At 44.4% G+C, this 16,235-nt stretch overlaps 1 protein-coding gene across 6 annotated transcripts in view; it reads right to left on the bottom strand.

Moving 5' to 3' along the window:
• Positions 1-16,235, bottom strand: part of LOC127638125 (kinesin-like protein KIF21A) — a 75,849-nt gene that overhangs the window by 45,808 nt on the left and 13,806 nt on the right. For all 6 annotated transcript variants that reach the window (XM_052119483.1, XM_052119482.1, XM_052119484.1 and 3 more), the window contains exons 2-5: positions 10,523-10,745; positions 8,320-8,502; positions 816-965; positions 606-740 (exon numbers count right to left, since the gene is read on the bottom strand). In XM_052119483.1, coding sequence (XP_051975443.1) covers positions 606-740; positions 816-965; positions 8,320-8,502; positions 10,523-10,745 — 691 coding nt within the window. The remainder of the gene's footprint in view (positions 1-605; positions 741-815; positions 966-8,319; positions 8,503-10,522; positions 10,746-16,235) is intronic.

Genomic DNA, 16,235 nt, shown 5'->3' with positions numbered 1-16,235 from the left:
TTTCTTCTAATAATCCCAAATACAGACAAGCATACTTCTGCATTTCAACATTGTCTTCTGATATTTCTGACTTTTCAATAAATCACCTCAATACTCCATAATCCATTTTACACAAAGTTGGGGACATCTGGGACACGAAAGGAACACAATTTATGATATACACAAAATTATGTATAAAAATGCCCCAAGGGCAAATTTATTTTGTGCTGAACCAAAACTTATATGACATTTTATCTGTAAAAGTTCATTTGAATGGAAACGAGCAGACGACAACCATTTTCCTTAACGTTTTTTTTACGTGTTTTCACTGTCAAATACAGAATAGTGCAGAGAGTGGATGGAAACTTCCACAGAACAACTAAAACTAAATGCAAAAATCTAAACAATGATAACTTTGTCACTATTTCATGTGATTTTCATTTCTTTTAAAAAAAATTTGAGTAAATGTGCTTTTTCATTCCATACCTTTGATAATTTGCATAGTAAACAGAAAAGGTAGCGTGGAGAAAAGGAAAAATGTATTTATGTTAATTCCTCGTCCGGGTGAAACGTGTCTTGGGTCTTAATTGGTGAAATGTTCCAGAATAACTCAAGACGATACTTACGTTTTCTCCAGGTGCACACACTCGCACTTGGCAGATGTGTATGGTGAAGATGGCGTGTGAGCGTGAACTCTGTACGTTCATCTGTGTGCTGGCGGTAGTGCGAGAGAGCGCGCCCAGCTTCAGACACTGCATCATCTACATCACACACAACAAACATGTCAGTACAGACAGTGCTTGCACTCAAACACAGGAAGAATCTGTGACACTCACTTCTGTCTCTGAGCTGACTGTGCGTGTGGTCACCCCGACAGTGTAGATGCTGCCGCTAGCGTCCTCATGGATTTTAATGTGAGATTTTTGTTTCCTCATCTCCATATCACGAGTGGTGTCAAAGAGATCTAGCACCTCTTCATTATACAACTGAACATAAATGAACAGAGAAAGATCACACTACTTGCATACTGTAGCAACATGTAGAAAAACACAAAATATCAGTGATCATATCATTATCAGCCGATATTTGCATATTTTTTTATAATTGTGTCAGTCTGGTTAAGCCCATGCAGAAACAGATCATATCAGGGCTTTTTTCTGATTCAATTGTTTTTAAAAAGTCTTATACAAAAGTCTTATAATTCTAGATATGCTTCTGTTTAATGTAATGTAATGTAATGTAATGTAATGTAATGTAATATAAAATAATAATATAATATAATATAATGTAATGTAATATTATATAATATAATGTAATATAATATAATATAATGTAATATAATATCATTTAATATAATATAACGTAATGTAATATAATATAATATAATATAATGTAATGTAATGTAATGTAATGTCCTTTCCGGGAACCAGCACCTTATCGTGGTGGAGAGGTTTGTGTGCCCTTATGATCCTGAGGGTTGTGTTGTCTGGAGCCATGTGCTCCTGGTAGGGTCTCCCAAGGCAAAGTGGTCTCAGGTGAGGGGCCAGACTAAGAATGGTTCAAAATGACTCATGGATAAAACGGCAAGAGGAGGAGTTACCCTGCCCGGAGGAAGCCCGGGGCCCCTGTCTGGAGCCAGGCCCAGATGGAGGGCTCGTCGGCGAGCGCCTGGTGGCCGGGCTTGTCACGGAGCCCGGCCGGGCACAGCCCGAAGAAGCAACGTGGAACCCCCCTCTACATCCCTTGGGCCCACCACCCATCGGAGGAACCGCAGGAGTCGGGTGCGCTGCCATATGGGCGGCAGTGAAGGCCGTGGGCCTCGACGGACCAGACCCGGGCAGCAAAGGCTTGCTCTGGGGACGTGGAATGTCACCTCACTGGGGGGGAAGGAGCCGGAACTAGTGAGGGAGGTGGAGCGTTACCAGTTGGATCTGGTGGGGCTTACATCGACGCACAGTTTTGGCTCTGGATCCGTACTCCTGGATAGGGGATGGACTCTATTCTTCTCTGGAGTTTCCCAGGGTGTGAGGCGACGGGCGGGTGTGGGGATACTCACGAGCCCCCAGCTGAGCGCCACTACGTTGGAGTTTACCCCGGTGGACGAGAGGGTCGCCTCCCTACGCCTACGGGTTGTGGGGGGGAAAACTCTGACTGTTGTCTGTGCATATGCACCGAACAGCAGTTCAGAGTATTCGGCCTTCTTGGAGACCCTGAATAGAGTCCTGAATAGGGCCCCAGTAGGGGACTCCATAGTGATGCTGGGTGACTTCAACGCATACGTGGGAAATGACAGGGACACCTGGAAAGGCGTGATTGGGAGGAACGGCCTCCCTGATCTGAACTCAAGTGGATGTTTGTTATTGGATTTCTGTGCTAGTCATGGATTATCTATAACAAACACCATGTTCGAACATAAGGATGCTCATAAGTGTACGTGGTACCAGAGCACCCTAGGCCGAAGGTCGATGATCGATTTTGTAATCGTGTCGTCGGATCTGAGGCCATATGTTTTGGACACTCGGGTAAAGAGAGGGGCAGAGCTGTCAACCGATCACCATCTGGTGGTGAGTTGGGTCAGGGGTGGGGAAAGACTCTGGACAGACCTGGGAAGCCCAAGCAAGTAGTGCGGGTGAACTGGGAACGTTTGGAGGAGGTCCCTGTCCGCGAGATCTTCAACTCACACCTCCGGCGGAGCTTTTCAGGCATCCCTGCGGAGGTTGGGGACATTGAACCGAGTGGGCAATGTTCAAAGCTTCCATTGCCGAGCCGCGGTGGAGAGCTGCGGCCTCAAGGTTTTAGGTGCCGCAAGGGGTGGTAACCCTCGAACACCGTGGTGGACACTGGTGGTCAGGGAAGCCGTCCGACTGAAGAAAGAGGCCTTCCGGGATTTGTTGTCCCGGAGGTCTCCGGAGGCAGTTGCAAGGTACCGACAGGCCCGAAGGGCTGCGGCCTCAGCCGTGAGGGAGGCAAAGCAGTGGGTGTGGGAAAAGTTCGGAGAAGCCATGGAGAAGGACTTTCGGTCCGCACCAAAGTGCTTCTGGAAAACCGTCCGCCACCTTAGGAGGGGAAACGGGGAACCATTCAAGCTGTATACAGCAAAGATGGGACGCTGTTGACCTCAACCGAGGAGGTTATTGGGCGTGGAAGGAACACTTTGAAGAACTCCTAAATCCCAACACGCCCTCTATGGTAGAGGCAGAGCCGGAGGATGATGGGGGATCAGATTCTATTTACCTGGGGAGGTCACTGAGGTAGTCAACAACTCCGCAGTGGCAAAGCCCCGGGATTGATGAGATCCGACCAGAAATGCTGAAAGCTCTGGATGTGGAGGGGGTGTCATGGATGACACGCCTCTTCAACATTGCGTGGAAATCTGGGACAGTGCCTAAGGAGTGGCAGAACGGGGTGGTGGTTCCCTCTTCAAAAGGGGGATCAGAGAGTGTGTGCCAACTACAGGGGTATCACACTTCTCAGCCTCCCTGGTAAAGTTTACTCCAAGGTGCTGGAGAGGAGGGTTCGGCCGATTGTCGAACCTCATATTGAAGAGGAACAATGCGGTTTTCGTCCTGGCCGTGGAACGACGGACCAGATCTTTACTCGCAAGGATCCTGGAGGGGGCCTGGGAGTATGCCCATCCGGTCTACATGTGTTTTGTGGATCTGGAGAAGGCGTATGACCGGGTCCCCCGGAGAGACTGTGGGAGGTGCTGCTGGAGTACGGGGTGGGGGGTCCCTTCTTAGGGCTGATCCAATCCCTGTACGTCCAAAGCGAGGGCTGTGTCCGGGTCCTCGGCACAAAGTCGAGTTCATTCCATGTGGGGGTTGGTCTCCGCCAAGGCTGCGCTTTGTCACCAATCCTGTTTGTGATATTCATGGACAGGATATCGAGGCGTAGTCGGGGTGGGGAAGGTGTGCGGTTCGGTGGGCTGGGGATCTCATCGCTGCTTTTTGCAGATGATGTTGTCTTCATGTCATCATCGGTCCGTGACCTTCAGCTCTCACTGGATCGCTTGGCAGTCGAGTGTGAAGCAGCTGGGATGAGGATTAGCACCTCTAATTCTGAGGCCATGGTTCTCAGCAGGAAACCGATGGAGTGCGTACTCCAGGTAGGGAATGAGGTTTTGCCCCAAGTGAAGGAGTTCAAGTACCTCGGGGTCTTGTTCACGAGTGAGGGACAATGGAGCGGGAGGTTGGCCGGAGAGTCGGGGCAGCAGGGGCGGTATTGCACTCGCTCTATCGCACCGTTAGTCACGAAAAGAGAGCTGAGCCGAAAGGCAAAGCTCTCGATCTACCGGTCAATTTTTGTTCCTACCCTCACCTATGGTCATGAAGGTTGGGTCATGACCGAAAGAACTAGGTCGCGAGTACAAGCGGCCGAAATGGGCTTCCTCAGAAGGGTGGCGGGCTTCTCCCTTAGAGATAGGGTGAGGAGCTCAGTCATCCGTGAGGAGCTCGGAGTAGAACCGCTGCTCCTTTGCGTTGAAAGGAGTCAGTTGAGGTGGTTTGGGCATCTGGTAAGGATGCCCCCTGGCTGCCTCCCTAGGGAGGTGTTTCAGGCACGTCCAGCTGGGAGGAGGCCTCGGGGAAGACCCAGGACTAGGTGGAGAGATTACATCTCCACACTGGCCTGGGAACGCCTCAGTCAGAGCTGGTTAATGTGGCTCGGGATAGGGAAGTTTGGGGCCCCCTGCTGGAGCAGCTGCCCCCGCGACCCGACTTCGGATAAGCGGTTGAAGATGGATGGATGGATGGATGGTAATGTAATATCATATAATATAATATAATATAATATAATGTAATATAATGTAATACAATATAATATAATGTAATATCATTTAATATAATACAATATAATATAATGCAATGTAATATAATATAATATAATGTAATATAATTTAATTGGACATGGAGTGTGTACTCCAGGTAGGGAAGGAGGTATTGCCCCAAGTGAAGGAGTTCAAGTACCTCGGGGTCTTGTTCACGAGTGAGGGGACAATGGAGCGGGAGGAATATAATATAATATAATATTAAATAGGTTTGTGTGCCCTTATGATCCTGAGGGCTGTGTTGTCTGGAGCCAGTTGCTCCTGGTAGGGTGTCCCAAGGCAAAGTGGTCTCAGGTGAGGGCCAGACTAAGAATGGTTCACAAAGACTCCATGAAAAAAACGGTAAGAGGAGGAGTTACCCTGCCCGGAGGAAGCCCGGGACCCCCGTCTGGAGCCAGGCCCAGATGGAGGGCTCGTCGGTGAGCGCCTGGTGGCCGGGCTTGTCACAGAGCCTGGCCGGGCACAGCCCGAAGAAGCGACGTGACACCCCCCTCTACATCCCTTGGGCCCACCACCTATTGGAGAAACTGCAGGAGTCGGGTGCACTGCCATATGGGTGGCAGTGAAGGCTGTGGGCCTCAACAGACCAGACATGGGCAGCAAAGGCTAGCTCTAGGGACGTGGAACGTCACCTCACTGGGGGGGAAGGAGCCGGAACTGGTGAGGGAGGTGGAGCATTACCAGTTGGATCTGGTGGGGCTTAATTTGACGCACAGTTTTGGCTCTGGATCCGTACTCCTGGACAGGGGATGGACTCTATTCTTCTCTTGAGTTTCCCAGGATGTGGGGATACTCACGAGCCCCCGGCTGAGCGCCACTACGTTGGAGTTTACCCCGGTGGACGAGAGGGTCGCCTCTCTATGCCTACGGGTTGTGGGGGGGGGGACTCTGACTGTTGTCTGTGCATATGCACCGAACAGCAGTTCAGAGTATTCGGCCTTCTTGGAGACCCTGAATAGAGTCCTGAATAGGGCCCCAGTAGGGGACTCCATAGTGATGCTGGATGACTTCAACGCGCATGTGGGAAATGACAGGGACACCTGGAAAGGCGTGATTGGGAGGAACGGCCTCCCCGACCTGAACTCGAGTGGTTGTTTGTTATTATACTTCTGTGCTAGTCATGGATTATCTGTAACAAATACCATGTTCGAACATAAGGATGCTCATAAGTGTACAGTGAGGAAAATAAGTATTTGAACACCCTGCTATTTTGCAAGTTCTCCCACTTGGAAATCATGGAGGGGTCTGAAATTGTCATCGTAGGTGCATGTCCACTGTGAGAGACATAATCTAAAAAACAAAATCCAGAAATCACAATGTATGATTTTTTAACTATTTATTTGTATGATACAGCTGCAAATAAGTATTTGAACACCTGAGAAAATCAATGTTAATATTTGGTACAGTAGCCTTTGTTTGCAATTAAACGTTTCCTGTAGTTTTTCACCAGGTTTGCACACACTGCAGGAGGGATTTTGGCCCACTCCTCCACACAGATCTTCTCTAGATCAGTCAGGTTTCTGGGCTGTCGCTGAGAAACACGGAGTTTGAGCTCCCTCCAAAGATTCTCTATTGGGTTTAGGTCTGGAGACTGGCTAGGCCACGCCAGAACCTTGATATGCTTCTTACAGAGCCACTCCTTGGTTATCCTGGCTGTGTGCTTCGGGTCATTGTCATGTTGGAAGACCCAGCCTCGACCCATCTTCAATGCTCTAACTGAGGGAAGGAGGTTGTTCCCCAAAATCTCATAATACATCCTCTCCTTAATACAGTGCAGTCGCCCTGTCCCATGTGCAGAAAAACACCCCCAAAGCATGATGCTACCACCCCCATGCTTCACAGTAGGGATGGTGTTCTTGGGATGGTACTCATCATTCTTCTTCCTCCAAACACGGTTAGTGGAATTATGACCAAAAAGTTCTATTTTGGTCTCATCTGACCACATGACTTTCTCCCATGACTCCTCTGGATCATCCAAATGGTCATTGGCAAACTTAAGACGGGCCTTGACATGTGCTGGTTTAAGCAGGGGAACCTTCCGTGCCATGCATGATTTCAAACCATGACGTCTTAGTGTATTACCAACAGTAACCTTGGAAACGGTGGTCCCAGCTCTTTTCAGGTCATTGACCAGCTCCTTCCGTGTAGTTCTGGGCTGATTTCTCACCTTTCTTAGGATCATTGAGACCCCACGAGGTGAGATCTTGCATGGAGCCCCAGTCCGAGGGAGATTGACAGTCATGTTTAGCTTCTTCCATTTTCTAATGATTGCTCCAACAGTGGACATTTTTTCACCAAGCTGCTTGGCAATTTCCCCGTAGCCCTTTCCAGCCTTGTGGAGGTGTACAATTTTGTCTCTAGTGTCTTTGGACAGCTCTTTGGTCTTGGCCATGTTAGTAGTTGGAATCTTACTGATTGTATGGGGTGGACAGGTGTCTTTATGCAGCTAACGACCTCAAACAGGTGCATGTAATTAAGGATAATAAATGGAGTGCAGGTGGACATTTTAAAGGCAGACTAACAGGTCTTTGAGGGTCAGAATTCTAGCTGATAGACAGGTGTTCAAATACTTATTTGCAGCTGTATCATACAAATAAATAGTTAAAAAATCATACATTGTGATTTCTGGATTTTATTTTTTAGATTATGTCTCTCACAGTGGACATGCACCTATGATGACAATTTCAGACCCCTCCATGATTTCCAAGTGGGAGAACTTGCAAAATAGCAGGGTGTTCAAATACTTATTTTCCTCACTGTATGTGGTACCAGAGCACCCTAGACCAAAGGTCAATGGGGTCTTGGGGTCTTGTTCACGAGTGAGGGGACAATGGAGGTTGGCCGGATAATCGGGGCAGCAGGGGCGGCATTGCACTCGCTCTATCGCACCACTATGGTCAAGAAGGCTGGGTCGTGACCGAAAGAAATAGGTCATGAGTACAAGTGGCCGAAATGGGCTTCCTCAGATGGGTGGCGGGCTTCTTCCCTTAGAGATAGGGTGAGGAGCTCAGTCATCCGTGAGGAGCTCGGAGTAGAGCTGCTGCTGCTTTGCGTCGAAAGGAGTCAGTTGAGGTGGTTTGGGCATCTGGTAAGGATGCCCCCTGGTTCAGGCACGTCCAGCTGGGAGGAGGCCTCAGGGAAGACCCAGGATTAGGTGGAGAGATTACATCTCCACACTGGCCTGGGAACGCCTCGGGGTCCCCCAGTCAGAGCTGGTTAATGTGGCTCGGGATAGGGAAGTTTGGGGCCCCCTGCTGGAGCAGCTGCCCCCGCGACCCGACTTCGGATAAGCGGTTGAAGATGGATGGATGGATGGATCATTGAATATAATATAATTTAATATAACATAATGTAATATAATATAATATAATATAATGTAATGTAATGTAATTTAATAAAAATAAAGTAATAATAGCCATACTGATATATCAGTTTGAATTATGTTATTAAATGCAACCAATTTTTTAGCACTAAAATCAAGTTTAAAGGTGCAACATCCACAAAAGCACTAGTACCTCCAGGAACTGTGCACTGATCTTGAACTCTGGGGCGGGACGTCCCTGATCTGCTGCTGTCTGTTGTCTCTGTTCGATGCCTTTAAACAGATGACTGACTGCTCGTGGGATGATGCCCAGCTCTTCATCTGATAGAGTCATGTCAAACCCTGTGCCCATCGTATATGTCTTCCCTGAGCCTGTCTGAGATACAACACAAACATCTGATCTGTGTGTCCACATTCAAAAGAGATATGACATTTTCTTAGTAATGAAAGCTTATTATGTACAGAATATGATAAAAAATAAAACAAGTTGTATGTTTCAACAGAAGTGCAAATTCAATCTAACTGAAAATACTTTGATTGTTTAGCAAATGTTCCAGAGTATTGATGTGATGTCATATAATTTTGAAAGGTAAAAATGATTTAACTTAACGCTTAAGTATGTCTGTGACACTAGCGGCACCAAAGTAATTGCAAAAATAAACAATGCTTTCAAAACAGCTTTACGCTCTCCGCCTGTGGTTGGTCATACAAAGAGTTAGTCCCGCCCCCAACTCACACCATTGGTTCAGTGTTGTTGTTGGGGTGGTTCTAAGTGGGTCGCTCTAAACAAACAGGAATTTTTATTGTGCCAAAGAGATTCATTGTTTACAGTTTTTGAGAAAATTAACCTACGAATGGCTTACTTATGGTTATTTCTGCATATTTTAACACTGAAAAAACTACATCAGTGTAACACCTCTCACATGAAGGAGGACAGGAAACAAGTCTTCACCACAAGGTAAGCTTTTAATTCCCGTTGTTCTTACAATATCACTATAACACACAATACAATATAAGCGCACTGAGTTAGCTTGTCATCTCTCTCTCCCTGGAGGCCCTCTCGCTGCCCTTTTATGCCGCTCTCCCCATGCTCACTGAAATTAGAGACAGGTGTTAGACATAATTTAGCTCAGGTGTAAGCACCCTTACCGCTTTTCTCTCCCGGACGGGCGCTTGACCACGCCCCCGCTGCCACAATCAGCTTTACAGAAATAGTTGACTAAAATTTTCAAGTGAAAATCTTGACTTCCGCAACCTTTGCGTGTTCACGACTGCACGTGAGAAGCAATGTTCACAATGACTCACGCTTAAACCTTGCGCGTTGACTTGTTTACTCGAGAACTTGCGTTGTTTTTGCTACAAACAGAAGCATAACACTTTCACAACAAAGAAGAACTAAGAACACACTTTGTTGCTTTTGTCTGGCGGTAGACAGTGAATTCCACTGTTTTGATTTATCTGTTATCAAACATTTGATACATTCCAGAATATCCATTTCAAATAACTGATTTATTTGAGGCATTGGACATAAATTACTAAGTTTACTTAACTCCACATACATGGCACAAGCTGATAGGTTCTTTGACTTTGACGTGTACATTGTTAGCCAATCAACTGTCACTTTTTAACCATTTAAATCACCTGGATACAAGTAAGCTGGGTTCATTGCAGCGCATTATGAGTTTTCTCATTGAAACCCTCCTCCTCACCAGCACCACCTGTCTAGACCTGCTTGAAGGGGATTGTTTGTATGTCTAATGGTTAATTGTGCGGCTGCAGCATGTCATACATGCTTGACTGTGTGTTTAGCAGTAGCAAGTCTCTGCAGCAGCATAAACAGATCTAGTCTGCCGAGACCAAACCTACCAACTTATATCATATCAATCAGAATACTACAAAACTTATTCAGAGTTGTGATGACTGAAATGGTCAACATGGTGTGTTATCTGCTTAGAAATGCTCCTGAAAATCAATTCTAGTGTTCAAATATTGCCTTTTAAAAAAGTTAATGTCTGACTCTATAATGTGCATTAATAGCTATTTCACATTCACATATAAACATCATCTCATATTTAATTTTACACCTGAACAAATCTTTATAAATACAGTGTATTGCAAACTGTGCTACATGTGTATTTGGTGTGGTGGAATTTGATCTGTCTGTCTGTTGGATGAGTAAGACTGTTGATATAAATCAGGATTAACACTGTGACAGAGAGAGACAGACAGATATCAGTGCTGTGTGCTGGTGTTGGACTGTAAGTCGGCCATGAAATGCAGGTCACAGCGAAAGCTGGCTACAGATCATGAAAAATGCATGGTTTTAATTTATACACATGCATATAATATAAGACTCAGTGAAAATGAACACAGCTAACATACACACAAACACACACCTGCCCGTATGCGAAGATTGTGGCATTGTAACCTTCAAAACACCCTTCAATGAGTTTCTCAGTGCAGTTGGCATAGATGCTGTCCTGCGTTGAGTCCATGTCAAACACATAATCGTACGTGAAGGCTTTATCCTTTCCCAAAACCACTTGCGGCTCGCCTGGCATCACAAACGTACAGATGTGACATCCTTCAATCTTCTCCTTTGCCAGCTGAGGACGAATCCTGCATGACACAGACAGATGTTAAAATAAATACATGTTATCACACTAATATGAATATCCCTGTGAATCTACTGATGTCTTTCTTGACAAAGTAAAAATGAATCACCTAAAATAATTGTGTAATTTCTGGGTGTTGCACCTCATAAAGGAAATTGTCAAGCAACAAAATGTACACTTGAAGAAAGAAACGTCTGTTAATTTGTCCTAAAAAAGAAATGAACTTAAATGCAGCAAAAGATACAGAGAAGAACTGAAACATACTAGCGTTCTTTCTACACAACTCAATTTCGTGTGGTTGTGCTCAGAAATGTGTCAGAATGCAATTCATAACATGTTGCATACTCTGTGTTGCCACAGGGGGCGCTATAAAAGACATTAGCTCAAAATGTCTTCAGAATGTCTCTGTTTTCTCTTTCACGTCAATACTGTCATGGCGACAGTTTGAAGAGAAACGTGCTAAGCATGATAGTTAAAGTGAGTTCAATTGTTGACATGGGAGTGCACGCTTGCAGTGCGTTCAGCCTGATCTCATTGCAACATTTGTGCAGTATCATTTTGCCCAACAGCATTTAGAGTAAATTCTTTTTAGAAACGTTTTCTAAAGTTGAAGCAAAGTTGAATACTTTGGGGGTTTGTTGAAATAAACCTAAGTATTAGCAATAGCAACGTACAGTGATGCTTGCTTAGCAAACACCACTAACAAGAACCACTGATGTGAGCAGAGAATGTTAGTGGTGCACCTGACAGCAGAGGCTGAGCTCTGAGAGACGCTTTTGTTCAGAGCACAATTCACTAACAGCAGCACAGAGACACTATTGTGTGTGTCTGACACTGGATCGGCACTAAACACAAGAAAACACAAGAAAGAGAAAGAGAAAGAGAGAGAGAGAGAGTGAGAGTGAGAGTGAGAGAGAGAGAGAGAGAGGGGGGGGTGATGGACAGATGAGCAGAGAACAAATAACAAGGGTCTGGTTAGATCTAGTCTACAGAGTGTATTTTTACAGTATATGTTACAATACTCTTTCCTATCCCAGTTTAAAATGTAGAAATAACTATATGTAAGTAATTTGTAGTGCAGTTTGATTCCCCTGAAAAGCATAAACATAGTGACTCTCTGGCGCTTTCAAAACATTCCTCTGTTTGTTTCAGCATCCTAGACACACCCGACACGGCACCATTAACTCAACCAATGATGTAAAGCTAGGTTCACACCATATAGCATACAGTACTGTATGTATCGTATAACAATGTGTCCTAACCAGACTCAAATACACAATCACAGAAATACACAGGGCAGATTTACTTAATGAATCGTGTCCAAATTCAGTCTGTTACCATTGTATATGTTAATGCTGTACTTCTGTTGTCATTTCACCGATCTCCGCATGACAAGGAAGCTAAGAGAAATTCAGAATTAGACGTTATGACATTCTTCTGCCATTCTGAACCGGTGTGTGTGTGTGACAGAGCTCTGACTGAAGACAGTGAGACCTCAAGCACAACATTCGGTAGATGTTTGACACCATCGGCCAAAATCAAAATGTTCTGAACCAGCTAGTGAGATTCATTTTCAACCCATTTGTTGACTGGGTGGCCCAGCACAGCACCACAAAAACAGAAACCATTTAAGTAATAGAATCCCGAACTCGTGACTACCACCCCTGGAGTCACGAGTTCGAATCCAGGGTGTGCTGAGTGACTCATGTCAGGTCTCCTAAGCAACCAAATTGGCCCAGTTGCTAGGGAGGGTACAGTCACATGGGGTAACCTCCTCGTGGTCGCTATAATGTGGTTCACTATCACTATCGCGTGGTGAGTTGTGCATGGATGCAGCGGAGAATAGCGTGAAGCCTCCACATGCGCTATGTCTCTGTGGTAACGCGCTCAACAAGCCACGTGATAAGATGCATGGGTTGACAGTCTCAGACACAGAAGCAGCTGAGATTCGTACTCAACCACCCAAATTGAAGCTAGTCACTATGCCACCACGAGGACCTAGAGTGCATTGGGAAATGGACATGCCAAATTGGGTAGAAAAAGATTGTTACTTGACAGCCTGTATGATATGATCTCAGTTATATCTTGGGTAAAAGCCATTGCACAATGAGAATGCAGTACATTAGTATGCCTGAATCCTCAGTATTCATAAAAACAGTAGTGTTTGCGCAGTTGTTTTTATTTTGTCATAAAATCAGGTCACAGGACAATGCCCACGTTTTCCTATGAAGTTTGTCAGTAAATGTCAGAGGCGTACTGGCAGAACCGGGACTTTCCAGGTGGGCCGACTGTGAAATGGGGCCGCAATAAGCTGAAGAGGACAGCGAAACACATTGCCAGAATGTAATCATGTTAACTCCAAGAAACAGGTGCCTGTCCTGTGGAAACCAGGAAGTAATCGTGTTCACTACGAGACAAGGGTTCTGGTTCCGTCAAAACCAGGAAGTAATCATGTTAACTCCGAGAAACGGGTACCTGTCCTGTGGAAACCAGGAAGTAATCTTGTTCACCATGAAACACGGGTTCTGGTTGCGAGGAAACCGGGAGACACAGGTTGTGGTCCCTTGAAAACCAGAATGTAATCACGTTCACTCCAAGACAAGGGTTCTTGTTCCATGAAAACCAAGAAGTAATCATGTTTACTCCGATAAACAGGTACCTGTCCTGTGGGAACCAGTAAGTAATGTTGTTCATTCCGAAACACGGGTTCAGGTTGCGTGGAAACCAGGAAGTAATTATGTTCACTCAGAGAAACAGGTTCTGGTTCTGTGGAAACCAGGATGTAATTGTGTTCACTCCAATAAATGGGTTCTGATCCAGAGGAAACCAGGAAGTAATTGTGTTCACTCTGAGAAACAGGTTCTGGTCCCATGGAAACAGGGAAGTAATCTCATTAAATCCAAGACACGGGTTCTGGTCACGTGGAAACCATGAAGTTATCATGTTCACTCCGAGACATGGACTCTCATCCTGTGGAAACCATTAAGTAATCTCATTCACTCCTAAACAAGAGTTCTGGTCCTGTAGGAATGAGGAAGTAATCATGTGCACTCTGACACACGGGTTCTGGTTGCATGGAGACCAGGATGTAATGAAGTTCACAAACAATGGGATGCTTGATTCTGAGGTTGCATTTTCATTATAAAATGACATTTTTCCTCCACTGATGGTTGGGTTTAGGGTTGGGATTGTGGAAGGGAGAAGAGTTAATAAAATATGAATTCATGCTGACTGTATTATATCATTTATAATTATAAATACTTGCTTTTGGTGCCACTCTGTGGACATATCACATCAACAACCCTTCCAGCTTCAGACACTGGGGGCAATGGTTCAAATATCAGTAATATTGTTTAACCCATCTTACATAATCAAAAACAAGAGTCTACAATTAAATATCCAACATTGTCATGTCCGCTCTCCAATATCGATCAATGCACACATTAATAATAATAATAATATAATCATGTGTATATATATATATATTATGGGTTGAAACACACTTGGGGATAGGGATGCACAATATATCAGTATCAGCCAATATTTTTGATATACAGGTGAAACTCGAAAAATTAGAATATCGTGCAAAAGTTCATTAATTTCAGTAATTCAACTTAAAAGGTGAAACTAATATATTATATAGACTCATTACAAGCAAAGTAAGATATTTCAAGCCTTTATTTGATATAATTTTGATGATTATGGCTTATAGCTTATGAAAACCCCAAATTCAGAATCTCAGAAAATTAGAATATTACATGAAATCAATAAAAAAAGGATTTTAAATACAGAAATGTCGGCCCTCTGAAAAGTATAATCATGCATATGTACTCAGTACTTGGTTTGGGCCCCTTTTGCATTAATTACTGCCTCAATGCGGCGTGGCATGGATGCTATCAGCCTGTGGCACTGCTGAGGTGTTATGGAAGACCAAGATGCTTCAATAGCGGCCTTCAGCTCTTCTGCATTGTTTGGTCTCATGTCTCTCATCTTTCTCTTGGCAATGTCCCATAGATTCTCTATGGGGTTCAGGTCAGGCGAGTTTGCTGGCCAATCAAGCACAGTAATACCATGGTCATTGAACCAGGTTTTGGTACTTTTGGCAGTGTGGGCAGGTGCCAAGTCCTGCTGGAAAATGAAGTCAGCATCTCCATAAAGCTTGTCTGCTGAAGGAAGCATGAAGTGCTCTAAAATGTCCCGGTAGACGGCTGTGTTGACTCTGGACTTAATAAAGCACAGTGGACCAACACCAGCCGATGACATGGCTCCCCAAACCAACACAGACTGTGGAAACTTCACACTGGACTTCAAGCATCTTGGATTGTGTGCCTCTCCATTCTTCCTCCAGACTCTGGGACCTTGGTTTCCAAATGAGATGCAAAATTTGCTCTCATCAGAAAAGAGGACTTTGGACCACTGAGCAACAGACCAGTTCTTTTATCTTTAGCTCAGGTAAGACGTTTGACATTTGAAGCCCATGTCCAGGACCCGTCTGTGTGTGGTGGCTCTTGATGCAGTAACTCCAGCCTCAGTCCACTCCTTGTGAAGCTCCCCACACATTTGAATGGCCTTTTCCTGACAATCCTCTCCAGGCTACAGTCATCCCTGCTGCTTGTGCACCTTTTTCTTCCACACTTTTCCCTTCCACTTAACTTTCTATTAATGTGCTTTGATACAGCACTTTGAGAACATCCAACTTCTTTTGCAATTACCTTTTGAGGCTTTCCCTCCTTGTGGAGGGTGTCAATGATGGTTTTCTGCACAACTGTCAGGTCAGCAGTCTTCCCCATGATTGTGAATTCAACTGAACCAGACTGAGAGACCATTTAAAGGCTCAGGAACCGTTTGCAGGTGTTTTGGATTAATTAGCTGATTAGAGTGTGACACTTTGAGCCTACAATACTGAACCTTTTCACAATATTCAAATTTTCTGAGATTCTGAATTTGGGGTTTTCATAAGCTGTAAGCCATAATCATCAAAATTATATCAAATAAAGGCTTGAAATATCTTACTTTGCTTGTAATGAGTCTATATAATATATTAGTTTCACCTTTTAAGTTGAATTACTGAAATTAATGAACTTTTGCACGATATTCTAATTTTTCAAGTTTCACCTGTATATATATATATATATATATATATATATATACATAAATATTGGCTGAGGCATCCCTATCGCCAAGTGTGTTTCAACCCATAATAAACACCTCTCTGTATAAATGAGTTCTCTAGGTGACAAATCTATTTCTGGTCCCTTGACAGGTCAGAGGTTAAAGGTTAACTGATAGTTTGACAGCACCAAGTACGTGTGTGTCATCTAAAACAAAATTAGCTCAACATTATCTTCAACATCACCAATAAACAGTTAAATGTGATCCAGTCAGGCATCAGTTTAATAGTATATAATATAGACATTTACTCAATTTACAGACTATTGTGTAATATATGAATTCTTTCATTATAATAAACCAATTATTAAAGCTTCAATTATTG

Source organism: Xyrauchen texanus, chromosome 46 (assembly GCF_025860055.1).
Source record: "Xyrauchen texanus isolate HMW12.3.18 chromosome 46, RBS_HiC_50CHRs, whole genome shotgun sequence".
Lineage (NCBI taxonomy): Eukaryota > Metazoa > Chordata > Actinopteri > Cypriniformes > Catostomidae > Xyrauchen > Xyrauchen texanus.
Note: the sequence above shows the minus strand (reverse complement) of the source record. Positions and strands in the feature narration are given on the sequence as shown.